This window comes from Sprattus sprattus (genome assembly GCF_963457725.1).
Source record: "Sprattus sprattus genome assembly, chromosome: 2".
Classification (NCBI taxonomy): Eukaryota; Metazoa; Chordata; class Actinopteri; order Clupeiformes; family Clupeidae; genus Sprattus; species Sprattus sprattus.
This window is the reverse complement of record NC_137921.1, coordinates 55,927,427-55,947,426: the sequence shown is the minus strand read 5'-3', so window position 1 is coordinate 55,947,426 and position 20,000 is coordinate 55,927,427. Positions and strand designations below refer to the sequence as shown.

The following is a 20,000-nucleotide window of genomic DNA, read 5'->3' as shown; positions in this document are numbered from 1 at the left end:
TATAGACACACACACACACACACACACACACACACACAAACACTTATTCACAAAAACATACATACACACACACACACACACACACACACACACACACACGCACAGGTGCGGTGAGGGCATAAACCAGTTCCCCTTCCTGATTAGAGGCCACTTTTTTCACCTCTGTCTCTCCCCTGGCAGCCGTGAGAGAGAGCGCAGTGGGGATTTTCCTGGCTGATGTCATTAGAGTGTCACCACCAGTGTGAAATCATGTCAACAGCTCCTGACACACACACACACACACACACACACACACACACACAAACACACACACACACACACACACACAGACACAGACGCACACACACACACACACACACACACACACACACACACACACACACACACACACACACACACCGTGTATACCTGGTTCACTATGCCAGCTCTCATAGAACAAGCTGCATGCTCATGCCAACGTTCTTTCATATGCATTGCACAATGCACCAAGGGCCAAGGATGGTGCCCTGATGGACATGTGAAGTCCTTTTCTTCCTGTGAAGACACTGCGTGAGAGTATATGTACCGGCCACGGGAGTGTTGGTTCGTGTGCGGGGACACAATACCCTTTGTGGTCTGCATTTTACTTTTCTTTCTCCCTCTCTCCCGCTCTCCCTCTCTCCCTCTCCTTTGGCCATTTTAAACACACAGGTATCAACATCATCATCATCAAGCAGTCTGAATGAAAGAATAAATCACACACAGACACACACACACACACACACGCAAATGCCTCTCGGGTTCCGGCAGCGAGCGAAAAACAGGAAAAATCTGCGCTCCTTTTCCTGCCCGGGTGACCCTGTTTGCGTGACACACAGGAAGCAGTTCAGGATGGGACAGGAAGTAAGCTTTTCCCTCTCGCGTATTGTCTCCACGGCGATCATTACATCATAAGAGCTGGTGGGGGGAGGAGAGGGAAGAAGGCAATAAATCGAGGGGTATGGGGGGGGATGGGGCACATGCCCTCATGGAGAAGCAATGCTAGGCAGAAGGAGGATGAGAGAGAGGGAGGTGGGAATAAGGAGGTCTGGGGTCTAACCTCAGTAAAAGAGGGTCAAGGACAAGCAGACAATTATATGTGGGCAAACCTTTGGCCGAGTGTAAGCCTACTACTATAGTGAGCATCCACAAACACAGGGAGTACACTACATCTCCACAACGACTATATGTCAGCCTACTATAGTGAGCATCCGCAAACACAGGGAGTACACTACATCACCACATCGACTACATGTCTACTACACAGAAGCTGCATCTAGGTGCTGGACCTAGGCCTTCATGCAGATTGCTAATTTCCTGAAGATTATGTGCAGTTATAGATGGAAGCCTCTAAACCCTGAAAACGCCTCTTATGATGAGCTGTATGATCACACTGAAGAGTGAGCTCAGTGGATGAACACACACAGCGGTCTGGCTATACCCAAACAATACCACCCCAGCATAGTTTTTGCTTGGGATTACAACAAAGTTTGTAATAAATGGTCAGAAAAGGAAACCTTGACAGTAGTGTTTTTGGAATAGCAGTGATCAAACAGTGAGGAACTATTTACAGGATAAATGAATGTCACTATGACAACACGGCCCCTATTGAGGGGGTTACAAGGGAGTCCCATAAGCCTGGGGTCAAGGATGCCAGACCTCACCTCTCTATTTGGTTCCATTTAATGGATTTTCTAACTGCCTCTGTAGTGAGCTCTGCACTGCTGTGATCTCTGTATCCGTAACAGCCAGAGCAGATCCAATCATCTTTAAGTCTGATAAGGATGATTGCTCATTAGGCATGCCCCTAAGTTCAGTGGAATAGAGCCAGACCACAATGGTCCACATCAGTGGATGTGGCTTTGGCAAAGCAAAGCTATTTATCAGGCACAAGGAAGAGGCAAAGAGAAGGCATGCATAAACCACGCCGGGGCTGCCCGAGGTACGTGTGTCTGTGGTATGCAGAAGGACTGGAGTCAATGAGTCAACTGGTGTTCAGTTACACCATATAACACACACACACACACACACACACACACACACACACACACACACACACACACACACACACACACACACACACACACACACACACGCACACACACACACCTCACAGCCGTCTCTCTCATACTCTCCACACCTGATGAGCGCTCATATTATCCTGGGCAGGAAGTTACTGTCTGTCCATCTGTCCCGACAGGAAGTCAACAACAGCCCCATGCAGGCCTGCTGACGTCAATCAGGACCTGCAGCGGGCCAACAGGAACTGCTGCTCTCCCTGTGCTTCGCATCACTCATGCTCTCCCATTCCACTTCTCTCTCTCTCTCTCTCTCACTCTGTCCATCACCCCCCTCTTCTGTCACTCTGTCTCTCATCTTCTCTCACCCGTCTCTCCCTGGTACTTGCTCACCCCCCCCCCCCCCCCCCCTCTCGTCTCGTCTCGTCTAGTCTACTTACTTTATTACCCCCAACAGCACAAGAAAAGCCCATTTGTCTGTGCACCGGGCACCGATGGGTTACCGGCAGTCCCCTACTGCCACTCGTCTCATCTCATCTTATCTCATCTCTGCATACGTCTCTCTCACTGTCAGTCCCTCTCTCCATCTCTCGGTTTTCTCTATCCCTGCTTCTCTGTCCAGCTCTCTGATTTATCTTTCTAACCTTCTCCCTAGATCTTATTAACAAGGTATCACTGTTCATACAAGAGTCTCTGCGCTGGCTGCTGCTTCCAGGCAGGACTCAAATAGCTACCCTAATGTGCATCAGTATGAAACACGCACGCACGCACACACACACACACACACACACACACACACACACACACACACACACACACACACACACACACACACACACACACACACACACACACACACACACACACACACACACACACACACACACACACACACACACACACACACACACACACACACACACACACACTCAATACCAAGAATTTCCAAGAAATACCAGAGTGAAACACTTTACACATAGATCACGCAATAGCTCTACAGTACTACGTCAGCAGACACAAACACACAGGGGTGTACACACACACACACACACACACACACACACACACACACACACACACACACACACACTTGGGCAACATGATGCAGTACACACCGCACTGCTATCTGGGACCAAACCAACACGTTTCTCAAGCTGTTTTCTAAACACTTCTGGGAACTGGTGGGTGTTCAGGTAAGTGCCTTGTGTTTGCATTCTTCTGCAGGTACACTGACCTGCCCTTCTACCGCTCCCGTCCTCCTCAAGGTTGCACACATGACTTTCTCTGGTCTGTTATCGGCCCAGAGGCCTCCCCCTTGCCCAATCACAGCACATTAATGAGCTCCCAAAGGGATTTTTGTTATGGAGTCTGACGGCAATGACTGCTTCCCACTTCCTTCATCGTCTCTCAGCCAAAGGCAGACTAAACATGGGCACATGGGCACTGAGTGTGTGTGTGTGTGTGTGTGTGTGTGTGTGTGTGTGTGTGTGTGTGTGTGTGTGTGTGTATGTGTGTGTGTGTGTGTGTGTGTGTGTGTACGTGGGTGAGTGTGTGTGTCTGTATGTGTACGTGACACTGAGCGGGCACAAAGAGGTCGAGTGTGAAGGTAGTCACGTACTGTGTGGTAGTGCAACACAGTTAATATGTCTTTGAAGACAAAACACACACACACACACACACACACACACACACACACACACACACACACACACACACACACACACACACACACGCACACACACCACTTGATGGGATTCTCTGTTGAGTCAGCCCAGTCTGCCAACATCCCGTACCAACATCCTGAACCGAGAACAAAGTGCGGGCGCTGCCTTGACACTCTACTGAGAGAAATAAGTCCAGAGAGGCAACAAACACACAGACAGACAGACAGACAGGCGGGCGGGCGGGGGGGCAGACAGACAGACAGACAGGCGGGCGGGCGGGCAGGCGGGCAGACAGACAGACAGACAGGGAGGGACCTTGATTTCAGTCTGCCGTCTGAAGAATCCATTTGGGTCCAGTATGAATGGTAAACACATAGTCGAGTACAACAGTGGGCTGGGAGGGTAGAAGGCGCTTCTGGATCAAGTTTGTGTGTGTGTGTGTGTTCTTTTGGATCAAGTGTGGGTGTGGGTGTGTTCTTCTGGAAGTGTGTGTGTGTGTGTGTGTGTGTGTGTGTGTGTGTGTGTGTGTGTGTGTGTGTGTGTGTGTGTGTGTGTGTGTGTGTGTGTGTGTGTGTGTTCTTTTGGAGACATTGTGGGCATGAGGTTACGATGACATACAGTATATATGTAGACTCTGGTGTGCTTATGTGAGTGGGGGTGTATCTTTGTCTGTGATAGGATCTATGATTGGACCAGATGGGCACACACTCATGTGTGTGTGTGAGTGTGATAGAGAGAAAGTGTGTGTGTGTGTGTGTGTGTGTGTGTGTGTGTGTGTGTGTGTGTGTGTGTGTGTGTGTGTGTGTGTGTGTGTGAGATAGAGATGTTAACATACCTGGCAGGCAGACTCTGGTGATATTGGGTTGAGTCCCCACAGGAGACCTCCTGTAAAAGACAAGACAAGAGCTCACAGTCACCATCATACTGTCTGTCTCACAGGAGGAGACTGAGACTCAAAAACAGAGACAGAGACAGAGACAGAGACAGAGACAGAGACAGAGACAGAGACAGAGACAGAGACAGAGACAAAGACAGAGACAGAGACTGAGACTGAGACTGTGAGAGAGAGAGAGCATCAAGTCATCTTCACTCAAACAGCAAGACCTTGGATTAGGGATTCTAAAGAAGCCAGTGTCCAATAAATAAGTCCTCCGGTAAAACTAACACTGGGAACGAAACGTACCACAAAGACCTCACATCCAGCCTCTGATTAGCCCAACCAGACTGGACCACTCACGGAGACACTGACCAACCTGACCTGACAAACCCCTTACTGTCCTGTCCACCACAGTGCCGACTAAGAGACTGGGTTCAGACGCACGTGGTTTCAAGGTAAACTGACTTCTACCCTCTTGTACGTTTTTCTACAGAACTGTTTTTGGCTTTCAAACCACGGCGTGTGGTTGGACTGGGCCGTCCTGTGTGAGATGTACACAGCGGAAGGGCCCCAGCATAAACAGCATGGCTGCCTGACGCCTTACTGCAGCACAACAAGGGCAACGTGGATGGAGTCGCCAGCAATGTGGTGACCTTACAAACTCATGTCATCCTCACGAGAGGGACACGTTTATGAGCCTGGCAATGTGATTAAGAGGAAGTTTACTTCATAGCTCATAATTGTCTTTCATCCTGCCACTGTGTCTGTCTTCATGAGTCTCTATCTCTCTCACTCTCTGTCTTTCTTGCTTTCTGTCCATCTCTCTCTCTCTCTCTCTCTCTCTCTCTCTCTCTTTCTGTCCATCTTTCTCTCTCTCTACGTGTTTGTGCCTGTAACCATCTGGGTACTGAATCCTGTCCAGAAGCTGCTGAGGTGAGTTGGCACTTGCAGGGTAAATCCTCTAGCCCTTTAAATCTGTCATACCCTACCACCGGGATTCAGTGGGTTCTGTGCCAAACCAATCCATGCTTGTTTGTGCATCGGTGGGGGGGGGGGGGGGGGGGGGGTTGCTTGACTAGCCAAACACTGCATGCAGGAAAATGCACAATACTCCACTTTGCCCTCTTAGAGGTGGTGCCAGGAAAGATATTGGTCATAACAGTTAGAATTCCCCCTCCACCAATCCAAAACTGCAGCATTGTCTGCAATATTCAGGTGCTAGCGTGGGACTGAAAGGGTTTGCCTTCAAATGCTAGTCTACTCAGTGTAACAAAGGAAGCTGATGGAACAGTGTCGTCGCTCTGACGCAGTAGATGGTAATGGGAGGGACGGGTGGATTGGGGAGGATGGTAGATTACTTCGGCCTTTTCCAGTTGCCTCTGCCCAGTGTTAAAAAAAAATCGTATCCTCGAAAAATCTCTGGAAACCCACGTCAAAAATGAGTGTTTTCCAGACACCTACATGTTAGGTTGGAAAATGGGCTGATAGGTCGACACCAATACCAGCTCCATATTTAACTGACTTAACTGTGAGTAGGATGAACTCTAGTGGCCAAATCTGTACACTGCAGCTCTGATCTCAAACTCTGAACTAGCTCCTTTACTTGAAAGCAGCCGCACACAGTTACCAGTTCACTCACACAGAACACACACCCCCACCTCCCTACACACACCCTCCAACCCTCTGGTAAATTATGACACATACGACCCAAAACGGTCCTAGATTAATGATCCTGTAATGATACAAAGATGTCAATGAAACAATGAGACAGAAGATATACTTCCATGAAACCTATCATCATTCCTTCAAAAAACACTTACTTGTTGGAGGCACACTGGACATTGGTCAAGACTGTGACGTTATTTCTTACACTTCGAAGGCTTGCAAGAACCTAGTCAAGGAGAACAAAAAGATTGCAGAAGAAAGAAATGAACACACTGCACAAGACCAAGAACGAAGGCTGTTGCAATGGCTGATGTCGTCACACTGACCTGAGCAAAAGGTGTGACGATCAGATCATCCCCGTGCCTGAGGGGGAGAGACAGGAAATCATGTCACTGGGTTGCTAGATTCAGAGTGAAACCATGAGTGTTACATAACATCACTCCCAAATCCTCCTAGCCTTCCAGTTAAGAGGAAATGACAGACCTGGGTGCCCTTGGGCACACTGGGAAAGAATGCCTCTCTGTCAGTGACCGGCACCTCCATACCCCACAACATTTCCATACAACTGGGCCAGGCGGATAACAGGCCTCGAGGACTCCTGCGTTACTCTAATGAGCCTGGTTCAAATTAGATCAGTCCAAAAATGCTGCCTTGCATAACTAAACAGAGACTGTTGTGGGGAAATGAGGCAATTGCCTTCTGGCACGGATATCCCCCACAGCTTCCCCAGAGCTCAGTCAAGTTACAACCAAATCAGGTGGCAGGATTCGACACCATTGCGTGATTCAAAGGAATTTCAGGGGAACTCATCAAACGTGTTCACGAATCTGGAATCCTTCAATGATGTATGAGGGCTTACAACTATGACATGCTTTTCCACAGAAAAATCTTCCTGTTAAAGTAAACCACATAAAAGATGTACAAGTGGCTCATTTATAGTGAGAAAGCTGGTCTCTACAGCAACAGTGACTGTGTCATTACACAAATGATCAATATAACACAAACACTGTTGATATGATTCATTTCTTATGTATAAACACACAGCACTCACAGCTCAGAGGCGATGGAGGAGTTTCTTGACATGGACTTTGGCGAGAGGTCGTAGTCACTGTCCGAGCGGTAGAGGAAGGACTCCCGCCGCTGGTTGTGGCCCGGGAAGTTGGTGTGCAGAACCAGGCCAGAGCCCGGCGAGGCCTGGGGGTCCAATGGACTGCAGCCGGCGGACGGGCCATTCTCCACATCAAAGCTGCAACAGAAACAGAGACACCAATACGCTTAACACAACAGCACAATAATAAACAGACTACCACACGCACACACACTTCACATAGCGTCATAAACACAAAACCACTATTATGACAGTACATCTGAAAACATAAATAATATAACCCTTAAATACTTAAAAAAAAAAAAAAAATGAATACCAGTCCAGCTCTACATAAGTGGCATGTGTATTTGCTTATTTACTAAACCGATTATATTTACATTTAATACCTGAAGAACAGAGATAACACCCACATGATGCACATTCACAACCATGCTGACATCACACACCCTGGACTTTTTTCTTGTTCTAACAATTACCTATTAATACACCTTTTAGGTTATAGGATAGTTTGACCAAAATCTTCCAATGACAGCATAGATGTCAGCACTACTGCACACAACACTGTCAGCAGCACACTGGAGCGGTACCAGAGCTCACTGTACCACTGCAGTCTTAGAGCGGTACCACAGTACACTGTACCACTGCAGTCTCAGAGCGGTACCACAGCACACTGTACCACTGCAGTCTTAGAGCGGTACCAGAGCTCACTGTACCACTGCAGTCTTAGAGCGGTACCAGAGCTCACTGTACCACTGCAGTCTTAGAGCGGTACCACAGCACACTGTACCACTGCAGTCTCAGAGCGGTACCAGAGCTCACTGTACCGCTGCAGTCTTAGAGCGGTACCAGAGCTCACTGTACAGCTGCAGTCTTAGAGCGGTACCACAGCACACTGTACCATTGCAGTCTTAGAGCCAAAGGAGCTCACTGTACCATTGCAGTCTTAGAGCCAAAGGAGCTCACTCTACCACTGTAGTCTCAGAGCCAAAGGAGCTCACTGTACCACTGCAGTCTCAGAGCTAAAGGAGCTCACTGTACCACTGCAGTCTCAGAGCCAAAGGAGCTCACTGTACCACTGTAGTCTCACCGCCAAAGGAGCTCACTGTACCACTGCAGTCTCAGAGCCAAAGGAGCTCACTGTACCACTGTAGTCACAGAGCCAAAGGAGCTCACTGTACCACTGCAGTCTTAGAGCCAAAGGAGCTCACTGTACCACTGCAGTCTCAGAGCCAAAGGAGCTCACTGTACCACTGCAGTCTCAGAGCCAAAGGAGCTCACTGTACCACTGTAGTCTCACCGCCAAAGGAGCTCACTGTACCACTGCAGTCTCAGAGCCAAAGGAGCTCACTGTACCACTGTAGTCTCAGAGCCAAAGGAGCTCACTGTACCACTGCAGTCTCAGAGCCAAAGGAGCTCACTGTACCACTGCAGTCTTAGAGCCAAAGGAGCTCACTGTACCACTGCAGTCTTAGAGCCAAACGAGCAGTACCAGAGCTCAATCTTCATTCTTCGTCAGACTGGATGGGTGGGCAAATTTGGTGATTGACCATAATTCAACAACAAATACTTCATGTATGCCCTTTTGAACTTTCCCCAGTCTTCCTCCTCCAGATTTCTAGCTGGCTAGAATGCTAACCTCTGGTGTAAATAAAAGTTTACCAGGTACCTAGCTGACAAGAACAGTAGGAAGTGGCAACACTTTGTCATCAGGATTTAGTTTGATCACGCCTAAGCCATTCAATTCAATCTAGTCCAAGTGACAAAGTGACTTGTAATAGCAGATCAGCTGCCCTAAGCGGATTTGAGCTCTTTTATAAGACGTGGTTTGGTGCTAGTGCACAGTGCCATGGCGTTCATAATCTCAACACCTCATATTTAAAACCCTCACACACGCTGCCCTTTCACCTGCGACCAGAGAAGCTGGAAGTCCACATGCGTTTGTGAATTCAGTGACCACAAACTCGAGTGAAGAGTAGGCCTATCTGTATTTGAAGCAGTTTGTGTGCGTATACGTATGTGCATGTTTATGTCTGTTGTATCAAGGTTTCTGCTTGGATTTGTTCTTGCTGCCTACTGTCCGGGAGGAATTTATTCTCTTACCAGCGCATGTTCCAAACACAATCTATGTTACAACCGCAAATATAATGTAGCCTTTATGATGCACACCTAGGCTGACAAAAGAATGACAATGCCCTCAAATCAGTTTGACTGTTACCAGGAAATCTTCATAGGGTGTGCATTTGGATGTAGGGTGGGCACTGGGCAGCTTCATTTGAATAGATGTACAGATCCAACCTATCTGCCATGGTGTAGGCTGCAACTGCAATTTAGCGCTAGCAAGATCCTGCTTGACACCACTTTATTCTAATCTGTGGAATAGCTGTCAAACTGTCCTGATTAGCAACCATAGCCCTGAGATAAAAGAAGTAAAGACGCAAACCAGAGGACAGAAACATTTATCATTTAAACACAACGAAACATTAATCAGTTTGTTTTCAACATTAGCAATGGGGGATTTACAGTGGGCGAACAGAACTATCCCAGTGAAATGACGTGTTTAAGTTGCTGGCAATTAGAAAGGAGAGCACATTTACCGTTGTGTCATAGGCTATCGAACATGCTGTGAATGGACCAAATCCCTTTTCTCTCCCCACACTGTATAATGGGAGTGAGAAGTGGTTGGATATTGATCGGATGAACTAGCATTTATCAATAAAATAAGACATGGTTCCGTTATTGATTTATTTGAAAATGTCCGCTTTAAGGATAGTCTATGTTAAATGATTTGTATGAGGATTATTACATTTTGGACATGACTGACAAGTTCTGAATTTGATTGTTTTTTAAATAAATTTCACCATGCCAAAAACGGTAAAAAGGCCTACCGAATAGCGGAAACCCTGTGCTGTATGTCTGGGTCTGTGTGTGTTTGTGTGTGTTTGTATGGCAACGGCAGAGGAAGCAAAAGAGGTGGGATAAGAGTGTCATCTATCCTTGCCCTTGGAACTACGGGTGGGGCGATGGTGAGGTGGTGGAGGGTTGGTGGGGGGAGTTTCATGTGGAGTCTGATCTGGAAGGGCTCAAGGGTTCCCAGCAGTCAGGATGGAAAGCGAGCGAAGCCAGCTCACTCTACACACTGTACGTCTGGACAGGAAGCTGAGTGGATGTGCCTCCTCGCCACATGAAAAGAACAGGCCCCCTTCCCCACATCAACTTTACCCGGCCTAAAATAACCTGCCTTGAGGAGAAGCAGAGATGAGCCCAGATTGGGATGGAAAGAGGGCGAGGAAAAACGATGGAGAAAGAGGGCGAGTGTGTCGGACAAGACAGAGAAAGACTGTGTGTGCACTTGTGTACGTGTATGTACTGTATGTGTGCACACATGTGGAAGAGAGGAGTGAGTGTGTGTTTGCGTGTTTTTGTGTGTGTGTGTGTGTGTGTGTGTGTGTGTGTGTGTGTGTGTGTGTGTGTGTGTTGAGTCTCAGCCAGTGTGGTACAGAGAGCTTGTCCAAACGAGGAAAGCTGACAAATCCTCCACACACACACATTATCACACTTAGTTGGCTGATTAACTGCCCATCATCAAGCCTCTCAGTAGCAGGGGGGTCGTCACGGGAGAGTGCCAGGCTAAGTGTCACGTACAATTGAATTTCATTATAGAAGCTCAGACAAAACACTGAATTTTACAAAGTGAAGAACCATGCACCTAGCAGCCTGAAACATGTGTGTCATTAACATTAATGTGAGATTGTGCATAACATTCAATTGGGTTCTGTTCTGAATAAAGAGCTTCTGGCTTCTGAGCAGCCTGGATTTAAAGGCAAGGCATAGTGTTGAGTTAGCATGCCAACAGTAACACAAGCAAGCCGGTTGGACATATTGCTGCGCTCATTCTTTTGATAACAAACCACTCAAGAGAAGGACTTTGTTGGGCTTCTGCCTGGGACATTGCAGCAAAACACACACACACACACGCACACACACACATGCGCAAACACACGCACGCACACACACGCACGCACACACACGCACACACACGCACACACACACGCACACACACACGCAAAGCTTTAGACATTCCAGTGGCCACTAAGTTGATGGCTTCCTCAGTGATCATAAATGGATTGCCCTTCAGACACGGCATTCCTCATCAGTGGAAGTATGTGGCATTACCATAACTTGCCATTATCAAGTAACCTTTTGGCTTATACCACATCATGCCCTAAGATATAGCCATTATCAGACCCCAAATCTCGACCATATGGTCACCATCCAATTTACAAAAACAGTCTGCACATCAACCAGTCTCTCTTCCCATCTGTGAAAGTGTAAAATGTTAAAATGCCATATATATCGCTGAGGTAACACTTCTGGTGTGAGCTATTCTGGATATACTCTGGGATTCTTTTATCACAATGGATTTGTAATGCACTGTAATCAGAATAACACTGTGCCCTGATTGTAATAATACACCACAGATACCAAGATAATAGAAGCCTATCAGCATATTAGCAAAACAAATAACTACTTCTACTACTGCTGATAGAGATGTATTAACATCAAATGACAACAGCCAGAGAAAGCCATTCTCATGAGTATGAAAAGATATTTAATTTGTTGACCAAGAAAGTGGTTTGCAAAATCAACAGGAAATCATAGAAATATATATGACAACACCACTCGGAGCAGAACACTTATTGCCGATTGCCTTGATGATAATTACAGTCTGTCTGTAGAGCTGTCTACTTGTTCAGGAAAGAAAAAATGCATACCATAAACACACAAACATGAAACTCTAATCCAACGTTTGGCTGAGATTCAGGAATGTATGTCCCGCATTCAATTAAAAGTTTAAAATGTGTAGCTAGTGAGCTTTGTGTCAGCATCGCGCTGTGACATGCTTATTCCCTGAAATGAGTTCCCAGCATAGCTAACCCACACTTGGAAAAATATCAAAGACTGAGTCAGGCCAGAAGAACATCAGACAGGGCAAAGAAAATGTTTTTAGGGAAAATGGGAATACCGGTAGGATTGAGCCAGAGAGCCCTTGAACATCCGTGGGGTTGTCCTTTCCTAAGTGGAACACACTGTAGGTCACTCCGTCCCCCCTGAGAGGGAAGGGGGTCTGAGAATGTTATCAGGAAGTCACCCCAGTGACCCCCAGTGCTGTCAACATGTCCTGTTCCCAGGACGATCGCCAAACCCAGAGATTCCAAAATAGCTCTCCTTTTTCCTAAAATAGAGATGGACACACTAAAGGTGTAATGTGTCAATCGCCCCCTTCATCTGATTCAAAGCCAAATTCCCTCCTTCCCCAAATGACTGTCATTTCACTCAGATGATTACCAGGAATACCACACTTTTCCTAATACTCCATTAACAGATGCCACCCGGGGTTCTTCTGAGATGTCACTGAGGCCACTGCACAGGGATGCTCAGGACAACTGTTTTCTATGGGATCACTTGCAAGAACATACAGAAGCTGCAATACATCTCAAACAGCGCTGCCAGGATTCTGATGAAGGTCCAGAAATATGAGCACACAACACCAATGTTACACTCACTACACTGGCTCCCTGTCTCTTTCCGGATTGACTACAAAGTCCTTATACTCACCCATCCCATCCATACTCCCCAAACCTCCACCTGCACCCTCAGGTCTTCAAACAGCTCACTCCTCCACGTCCCCAAAACCAAGCTCCGCACCGTGGGCGACCGGGCCTTTTGCTCGCTAGAGCCACACTTATGGAACAGCCTCCCCAACCACCTAAGGGCAACGCAGATGCTGGACTCCTTTAAAGCTGGACTTTAAAAAAAAATATTCAGGAAGGCATTTCTGGCCTTGTGTTAAATCTAGCACCACTAAGTTTTCTATTATGCTTATGTTAACACATTTGTTATTTTATTGTATTATTATAGTTAGTTTCTAATATGTAGGCACTCTGAGATTGTTTTGAATGAAAAGTGCGTTAAAAATAAAATGAATTATTATTATTATTATTATTATTATTAACTGGCTGGTGCCTCCTATTGGTTGGGCAATACCTGCAAACTCACTGTGGGGAATTTCAGTCAAATGAGAATTTTTCAAATAAGTAAGGGGAAGACTGCACCACTTAGTAAAAACAAATCTCCCCTTTAAACTTATCTGATCAAATCTGATGACTGTGTGGTTTTACAAATTCCTATGATACAAATACTACCAATTGTACGCTTATTTAAAGCATATAATCCCAGTGGTCTGGGAAGTGTTTTGGCCAAAGCAGTATTACTTTCTGTCTTCAATGTTTGTAACATTTATGCTTATGAAGCAGTACATAGAGCATTTGGATGTAGTGTATGTCTTCACTGCTCTTAAACTGTAATCCCAAAACAAGTCATCACAGAACGCCTCCAACACATGAAGAGTCTGACAGGAAAGGCCAGCAGGTAGGTGGAGTGCTGACACAGAAATAAAGAACAGACAGAAAGAAAGAAAGAAGGAAGGATAATATTTAACAATTGATGAAGAGCTAGGGATACATCTTGCATAATAGGACCAAGGGGAGGACAAAAGGCAGTCACAGAATTCTAGAAGAATGACAGCAGCCCGTAATGGTAGGAGTGTGACAGAGATGACGTCACTCGATACCAGTTTAGTAGTTCAGTCGAAACCATCCACGGTGCCAAATCAAGAGGGCACACAATGCTGCCATGAAAGCTGTTACTGTTAACTGTATTTGCCCGCTACACATAATAAAAATAAAACAAAACATCTATGAAACTGAATAAAGAAATGAAATGGAATGAGTGTACTTTGGGATCCACCTCAACAAACAGCAGCTATTTACCTAGCAACACTTCTCAGTTCAGGGAGCTGCTGGACCCAAGTCATGAATAAGCAGAAGTGAAGGGGATGTCCTCTCATTATCAGGAGCTAACTGACTCAGAATCAGTCAGCACCTCCTTCCTCTGCTACACTTTCCTGGCCAGCCGCAACAGAAGCGGGAACAACCCCATAGACCACAGGAAACGCGCCCACGAGAGACAACAGCCATTGAAGTGACTGCATGGGTGAAGAGAGCAACTGCTCCACCCGACAATACAAACAACAAAGACTGGAACAGACACCCTAACAAACGCACTTGGAGTGTGGAATGTAGCCATATCAAGTGGGCTGTCAAGACAAAAGAAATGTTTTGCACACATCTCTTTTACTCCATGACACTGTTATAACCTAGCTCTTCATTGGTGACGAAGAAGATGGAGTCCATGGAACTTCATCTGTATTTAGATGTATTTAAAGGCCATTTTCTTTTTTTACAAATCATTTTGTTTAGGGACTATTATAACTTATTTGTTATTTTTCTTCAGCTGTTCATGCCCTATAAGGAGTTAGCTGTGAGGGTACAATTTCAGTAGTGCATTTGGGACACACACATACAACTATAAGACGAGTGTGACCAAGAGAACAGACAAGGGAGAACAATGAAGTGCCGTGGGTGGGAGGTTGTGTCTGTTTGATGGGTGTATACATGTCTTTTCATTTCTTTTTTCACTTGCTCTTTGTATTATATACAATGACAAGGCATCTTACTAAAGTCACTGAACAAGACAAACTGCTTGCCTCGTCTTTGGAAGGTCACAAAGACTGAACCTACTAGTATGAAAAAGGAATGAGAATAAAAAGTCTGAAGTGACAACAGGAGAAGGAACAGGGCTCTAGCTTTCTTTCTTTAAGTGGCGCTTGCCTTCTGCCATTTTGGGATGGCAAATTACAGTTGGGATCTGCATTTTCCATGACATCCCCCAAACTGCATACTTTGCCCAAATTACACTGGCTAGCCAGGGTCACATAGTTCTGCCAGCCTCGGCCCTTTTGAAAACACTTGGGTATGTGTTTGTGTGTGTATGTGTGTGTACACATGCATGTGTGTATGTGTGTGTGTCTGTGTGTGTGTGTGTGTGTGTATGTGTATGTATATGTGTGCATGTAGATATCTTTTGAAACGTGCTTGCTGACGTGCAGGATGTTGAACTTCTCCTGAGAAGGTATGAAACTGACTTATGAGAACAGACAAAATTACATGAATAGGCTCTACTGATGACATCACCACGACCCAAAAGGTTGAGAAAATAAATAATGACGCTGGAAAATGCTCAGCCTGTATACACAAGCCATTAGCTAATTCAAACTCAGTCCTGCTTTCAAAACAGACTCGGATCCAAGACCTCTTGCTCCAACGTTTCTCCTGCTCCTAAAGACTGAGCAAAACAAGAGCAAGGTGGCTCAGCGAGACTGGACACATAGCATTATGAACAACAACACACTACCTCAACACAATATGCCAAAAGGTCATGCCCTACCTAGAGGGTAGATCTACTCACAATCACGTACACACACACACACACACACACACACACACACACACACACACACACACACACACACACACACACACACACACACAGACACACACACACATACACACACACACGTATATTAACACATTAACCAAACAAAGATAGGAAGCCTCCAGCTCTGTGACTGGCCAGCAGCCCCTTGTGCACACACAGGGAGAATCCCTCCAATCCCAAGACAAACATTTGATCTCCTGCCTTTTAGCACAAATCCGCCTGACTGGGAGATTATCTCTGTTGGTATTTGGTGTCATGGGAAACCTCCACACACATTTAGTGACACTGCGTGCGCACACACACACACACACACACACACACACACACACACACACACACACACACACACACACACACACACACACACACACACACACACACACACACACACACACACACACACACACACACACACACACACACACACACACACACACACACACACACAGATAAAGAGAGAGAGACTATTCACTTAGTGGAAACAAATGCATATAAATACTGCAAACATAACCTTTCTGTGGACCTTTCAAAGAAGCTGATACTTGTGAACACACACAAACATAAATGTAATGCCCGTAGAAATCCAAGCTCTGTGCTTCAGTTTGTAAAACCAAGGGGTATGCCACCCACACCAACCGGATGGCAAACATTTTTGCTTCCATATGTAACCTACCAAACAGCCGCCACAGGTCATATGAAGGTATGTTTTACACGTTCCACCTGACCTTAAGTTATCCACACAGAGAGCACACTGCAGGTTTCATATTGATTAATATGATGATTGATATGATTACTGTGATTATACTGAGAATTCATGTGCCCAACAGGAGGATTAGTCTTCATTCGAGGTCTGTTATTCATTTTGCATTAATGCATTTCATAAACAGCTGAATCCTATTTTTATAAATAATATTATATTCATTAAACAAACCCCCCCTGTCCGCATGCCCCCAATACAGTGTCCCTCCCTGCCCTCCCGGTTAATCCAATCAAATTGGAGCTGTTGTTGTAAATAATGATGGCATACCTCAAGCACGCCATAGTTACATAAACACCTCAAATCAAATAATAAGAGTTTCAGAAAACCGGAGGAATTGAGATCAATTGAATAACACAGAGCCGTGCGAGGTATGAGGATACACATTGGAAGTTGTGCAGGTAAGCAGCTCTGGATACAAGATGCATGCTTGTTGTGGTAACCAAATGTAAACAAATCAGACAGACACAGGGTAGCTGTCCAGTGTCCTTCCACATGTACAGTATCACAGACACAATGAAAGCAGCTGAAAGTTAAAGAGTATTCAAATTCAAGGCGAATTTGCACAGAGAATATAAACTGAGGACACAGAAAGATGAGAAGGGCGAGCCGACAGACGAAACAGCGGACAAACTTTTAAATCCGTCTAGAAATTCTGAAAACTTTTGAAAGGACGGAGGAGAGGAAGAGAGACCCGGAGAAAAAACAGAAATCAGGAGAAGCAACCCAAGGCTGACCTTCGAGTGGTTGTGGTGTGCAGTCTCTTCACCACCTCTTCAGAGAAGTCAAAGTGGACTCTGCCTCTGTGACAGGGGGACCTGTGGAGCATAGCCCCAGCGCGAGCAGTCAGAGCCAGGGTGCTGGAGTCGAGCGGCCACGCACACGTGTGTGTATCTGTGTGTCTGTGTCAAACTGCCAGCGAGAACGCCACTTCACTTCACACGCCTCTTTCAAGCACGGAGCCTCCTCCGTCTTGCCGTGGTTCTCCCAGCGAGTGCGAGTGCTGCTCCACTCACTGCCCCGCCACTTCCCCTCCCTGTGGCCACCTCAGCCTCCGCCAGGGCTGCCGAGCACTCTGCACAGCACAGCCAGGGAGAGGGCAAAGACAAGGGACGGAACAAGCTGAGTGGAACGGACTCATCCGTGTGTGTGTGAGAGAGAGTAGGGGGCTGGGTGCTGATGGTCTGCTTTGAACACAAAGAGCTGTATGAACCTGTTTTTTTTAAGCTCTGCATTTACAATATGTCCCTTGGAGACCACAATGTAAAGGAATGGCTTCAACACAAAAGACTTTAAGGCTGCTAAGTCACACAGGGTAGAAGGACCGTTAGAAAGATTGACATTTCTGGGACTGCACTTTAGAGAACAGAAAGTGTGGAGGACGTTCTTTCCATTGCCAAATGAAGCTCAAATAAAACACTTAATCATACAACGTCCTCTTTTGAATGAGGAATCAAAACTTTTTCAATGAAATGGTTCCTCTGAAAAGTGGATGTCATGCTTTTTTAGGAGAGAGAGTCCTCATAAAGCATGTTATGGGCACCTACTAATGAAAGTTTGATTTCTTATCTCAGTCTTCCCTTCCAGGAAACACTGCTGAATGACAACATCTGCCGTCAAGAAGGCTCCGCCACATTTCCACATAATTGTTCTTTCCGCTCACACATTTCTGTAGTAGCTGTGTGATGAATGGCAGCCATTGGCGTATGTGTGTGTGTGTGTGTGTGTGTGTGTGTGTGTGTGTGTGTGTGTGTGTATATGTGTGTGTGTGTGTGTCTGTGTGTGTGTGTGTGTGTGTGTATGTTGAACACGAGGAGAATATTCCTTAAAGGGTAGCCTCTGCCTGTGGTGAGAGTCTTTGGCAAGGAGACAGCGGGCCACTTTGAGTGGTGTGTGGGACGGTCTGTCCATTCAAGAGCCTGGTGGTAGACTGTAATACAATTAAACAAAAAGTCTATAAATAAATCATCTTATTCAAACATCCCATCAGCCTTCTACAGCTTCCTTCAGAAAGCTCATGTTTCTACGGACACAGACTGCTACTGTTGGTAGCGAAGATTTCAAGAAGTCTGCGATATAACTTCAGTATACAGTAACACTGCGAACCACAACAGACACGTCAGACCCTCAGCGTGGACAGAGGCCCTAACAATGACCAAATGGTGAAACACACCGTTACATAATGGCTCTAGTGGCCAGATAACCGGCAGCATAGGTTCCTGTCAGAACGATAACAAGCCCAATTCATTCCGCCTCCTTCCCTAAGTGGACTGAAAGTGCTGCATGACACAATAGGCAGGGTTCTGGCAGAAGGCTTCTCACACATGACTGCATGTTCTTATATATAATAGTGCTAATACCTCTAAATCAGATAGTGATGTTGAGATGAACTGTTTTGTGGTTAATCTTGGTTATAAATCAACAGTGGATGAAGCATTTCAAACTTTAAGGTCAGCACTTTAAAAAGTAAGTTTCAAAAAGGTCTGTCTGTGTGAATATGGGCTAACTTGTGTTCTGTAACGCTCCATGTGCCAGGAAGGGAGCCCTAAAGCCCCGAACCACATGCCGCCTCCCCCCCCCCCCAAAATGCCATGAGACGTCACTGGGAGGGCATTCCACACGTTCTTGTGTCACACTAAGTCACTATTGTTCCCCTCCTCTGGAGTGCACTGGCCCTCGCATGCTGGATTATGTGTGCCAGCGGAGATTACTCACGCACGCCGGTCGCCGTGGTAACTGCCAGCCTGGGGTTAAGGGGTCAGGATGCAAGACTTTTTTATTTAGAGTGGAGGGTTGGGGGGGGGGGGGGGGGGGGGAGTCACTGACGTGAGCTGGTATGATGATCTCAGTCGGACTGATTCACTGTCTGTGAGTCAAGCGGGACATGAACAACTGTGAACAACTCTGAATCTGAGCAGGGTGTCAAGAGACTCTGGTCGTGTCATGTCTGTGTTATTGTGTGACTCACTAAAAGAGCCAAGTCTTCGCATCATGGACCATCCTTTCCTTCATGGCCAGCAAAAGTCCAGACAGATGCACACACCTAATTTAGGCAAGGTGTGCTTTCAGTGACTGGATTTCAATATAAAAGTGCTTGCCCAAATGATATCCTCACACACCCCTACAATATGATCCATTAACAGACAGAGGTGTGTGTGTGTGTGTAAATCATCAGGATTGTAAGGGCCAGTTTGGATGAAACTGTTCCTGAATCAGACGTAAAGTAGTGCTGGCTCTGACAGGGTGGAGCTCCAGTGTGCCTGAGCTCCAGCACCATGGCAGTGACGGCTCATTTGGCATCCTGAAGACAACGGTAGAAGCTTAACTGATGAAACCAGGGGCTGAGCAGTGTAGTTCAATTCTGGGCATTGTAACAAAACTTTGTGGGTTTACCAGTAGAATAATTGCTTATTTTTTTCTGCGTGGAGTGGAGTGAAGTTTTTGTCAAATTGCTGAGAAGTCAAGTTGCAACCCTTCGTCCCCCAAGTCCACTCAG

The 20,000-nt window shown here is 46.2% G+C and overlaps 1 protein-coding gene across 3 annotated transcripts in view; it reads right to left on the bottom strand.

The window, feature by feature from the left end:
* Positions 1-20,000, bottom strand: part of pde4ba (phosphodiesterase 4B, cAMP-specific a) — a 120,617-nt gene that overhangs the window by 41,126 nt on the left and 59,491 nt on the right. For 2 of the 3 annotated variants that reach the window (XM_080832946.1, XM_080832944.1), the window contains exons 2-5: positions 7,294-7,488; positions 6,569-6,605; positions 6,398-6,468; positions 4,536-4,585 (exon numbers count right to left, since the gene is read on the bottom strand). In XM_080832946.1, the coding sequence (XP_080689072.1) occupies positions 4,536-4,585; positions 6,398-6,468; positions 6,569-6,605; positions 7,294-7,488 (353 nt within the window). Of the gene's footprint in view, positions 1-4,535; positions 4,586-6,397; positions 6,469-6,568; positions 6,606-7,293; positions 7,489-17,241; positions 17,375-20,000 lie in introns of those variants that run through there. The other variant, XM_080832945.1, reaches the window with a different exon arrangement.